The sequence below is a fragment of the Macrobrachium nipponense genome, chromosome 2, assembly GCF_015104395.2.
Source record: "Macrobrachium nipponense isolate FS-2020 chromosome 2, ASM1510439v2, whole genome shotgun sequence".
Taxonomy (NCBI): domain Eukaryota; kingdom Metazoa; phylum Arthropoda; class Malacostraca; order Decapoda; family Palaemonidae; genus Macrobrachium; species Macrobrachium nipponense.
In genome coordinates this window covers 7476774-7479273 of record NC_087201.1, presented here as the reverse complement: position 1 = coordinate 7479273, position 2500 = coordinate 7476774, and the positions used below count along the sequence as shown (strand labels likewise).

At 45.2% G+C, this 2500-nt stretch overlaps 1 protein-coding gene across 1 annotated transcript in view; it reads left to right on the top strand.

The window, feature by feature from the left end:
• Nucleotides 1–2500, top strand: part of LOC135220465 (probable WRKY transcription factor protein 1) — a 29780-nt gene that overhangs the window by 27160 nt on the left and 120 nt on the right. The window contains exons 4-5 of the mRNA XM_064257593.1: nucleotides 1994–2130; nucleotides 2403–2500. The exon at nucleotides 2403–2500 is cut by the window's right edge and continues 120 nt beyond it. Coding sequence (XP_064113663.1) covers nucleotides 1994–2130; nucleotides 2403–2500 — 235 coding nt within the window. The remainder of the gene's footprint in view (nucleotides 1–1993; nucleotides 2131–2402) is intronic.

The following is a 2500-nucleotide window of genomic DNA, read 5'->3' as shown; positions in this document are numbered from 1 at the left end:
TTTCTACCTTCTTCCGCTTTCTTCCATACTCAACCAACACTAACTGCTGATATTCCAGGCCATTTGCTCACTGATGCTCGGCTCACATTTATTCACCCTCAACCACTCTACTCATCACATTCTCCCAAAACACACTGTCGCATACTAGAGGAACCACCCACCTGAATCCCCTTTTCCCCTAATTTCCCGAATTCCCAGCCTGATTAATACTCTTTCGCCTACACACACTCGCCACGTGACCATTCCATTCCACATTCAACACACTTCGCACGCTGTTCTTTACACATCCTTATGCATAATGGCCATTCGTCCCACAGTTACTGCAAACTATGTTCATACGGGTACCCCGACATCCACTAGCGATATGCCCTGCCTGTCCACACCTCTAATATTTAATATCCCTATCTTTTTTACACTCACTCACCAAATGCCCTCTTTGCCCACACCCGAAGCACGCTCCTAACGCCCATCGACATTCATTCTTCCTGTCGTCGGGGCTTACCACATCTATAACACTGCTGCTGCTCTCGCTCACAGCTAACTGACCCCTACTCTTCCAACACTCGCACTCCTATCTCTTTTTGGGCTAACTACACTCACATTATTTGCCCTAACTCTCCTATCTACCACTCGCTCTGCCATTTGCCTCGGCCCTTCCAAAACTGCCTCCCTATAGCTTCTAAACTCTGGTACAACCTCAGCTACTTCAGTCCTAACACTAACACTTCTACTCTCGTTTTCATACACCTGTCTAACTCGTAATCCTCTACTGTAATTTCTAAAATGTCATTCCATGATAACCTTTCATTCGTTCATTGAATTTTCTCCTTATGTTTCAGATTTATCAACTCATATACACTTTCTGGTACAGTCGCCAACAACTTTCGCACTAACTCCTTACACTCATTTATCCCTTCGTCCCCAAACTTTTTCCTGGCTAATGTTTCTAACCTACAGACATAACATTGACAACGACTCACCAACATTCATTCTTGCCTCTTCAAAATCTTACTTTCTCCTATATCTAATGCTACTCTTTATCCTCTTTGCCTGTTCTACAATCCTAGCTTTTACACTCTCATACGGCACATTTCCTACACTCATCTTACCCCATACATACTCAACAAGAATCCCGTCAAAAAGCTACCTAACTCTCTTGCCCAGACTCTCTTGTGATTAACCCCATAACTTTGGCCTCACAATAATCTCTCATATTCTTAAAAAAAAAAAGCTTTAAAAAAAAAGTCCCCCCCTATGTCCCACTACCAATATTCCATCATATTGTGCACATCGAGGTACCTCTCTCATATACACAGCCTTTCGTACCTCTTGCTCACTCTCACTCTCACTTACGCTACTTCCATTCTGAACCCCTCTTTCCCTCTTCCGAATACAGCGAATCCACTTCCATACTCATGTCCATACCTGACTACGCTCTTCTTACCCTTCTTCTTTCTACCTACCTGTTTCCACTCACCGCTATCCAGATCACTCTCAGCCCTATTCCCAATGTATTCTGTCCTAATCTCATCCTGTCCGTCACCCTTACTAACCTTCTTTCCCTTAGTCTTCTTTTCCTCAGCACCCTTCTTATTCTTGTCCTCAGGTTTATCCTTATCCTGTGTCTTCCCCTTCCTTCCCCTTACCGACTATCACAACCAAATCACCTTCGTCACTAGTACTCTCATCCACTCGCTCTTTCGCTTCTTTAACCACGGTCCTGGCAGTCACAAGACCCAGTAGGCCTACCTCCTACAGCTCCCTCTCCATGAATCCCTTCATTATTTCCTGCATCATCTCTTGCACTGCATTCATCACTACCACCAATTTTTAACATCCTTTTCTCAACCATTCTCTCTTCCGCTCCTTTCACTTCTTTCATTTCCACTTGTTCGCAATCCTTAGCATTCCTCTCATTTCCTCCAACTCCCTCTTCTGCTCCTCATCACTCTACCCTCAACCTCTCATTCTCCCACTTCCAACCTTCCCTTAGCTTCCCTCGCCAACCTCAGCTCCTCCTTCAGCCTCTCTATCTCTTTCAAACCCTTCCAGCCTCACTTTCTCCACCAATCAAACCAACTCACTACACCTCCCCAATTGCCCTGCCAGCTGCCACACCAACAGCCCCACGTTGGGGGGCGCAAAAATAATGTGGCAGGATCACAAGCTGAAAAACAAGTTGGCAAAATCACCCCCCCCCCCTCCCATACATTAACCTAATCACTCTAGCTGCCAAATCCACCCCAGTCACACTTTCCTCTACACACTACACCATACACGCAGGACAATTGACCTACAACTACACAAAACATAAAAAAAAAAAAAACCCCCCAACTCTCAAAACATGTGTACTTACATCAATCCAGTTACTCCGGGCTATCCTGTGCTGTCCGCTGGTTAAGGGTCACTGGGACGGACCAACAACAACAAACAACAACAACAACCAACCAAGAACACGGACACCACAACCCAACACAACAACACCAAGGACTACAACCAA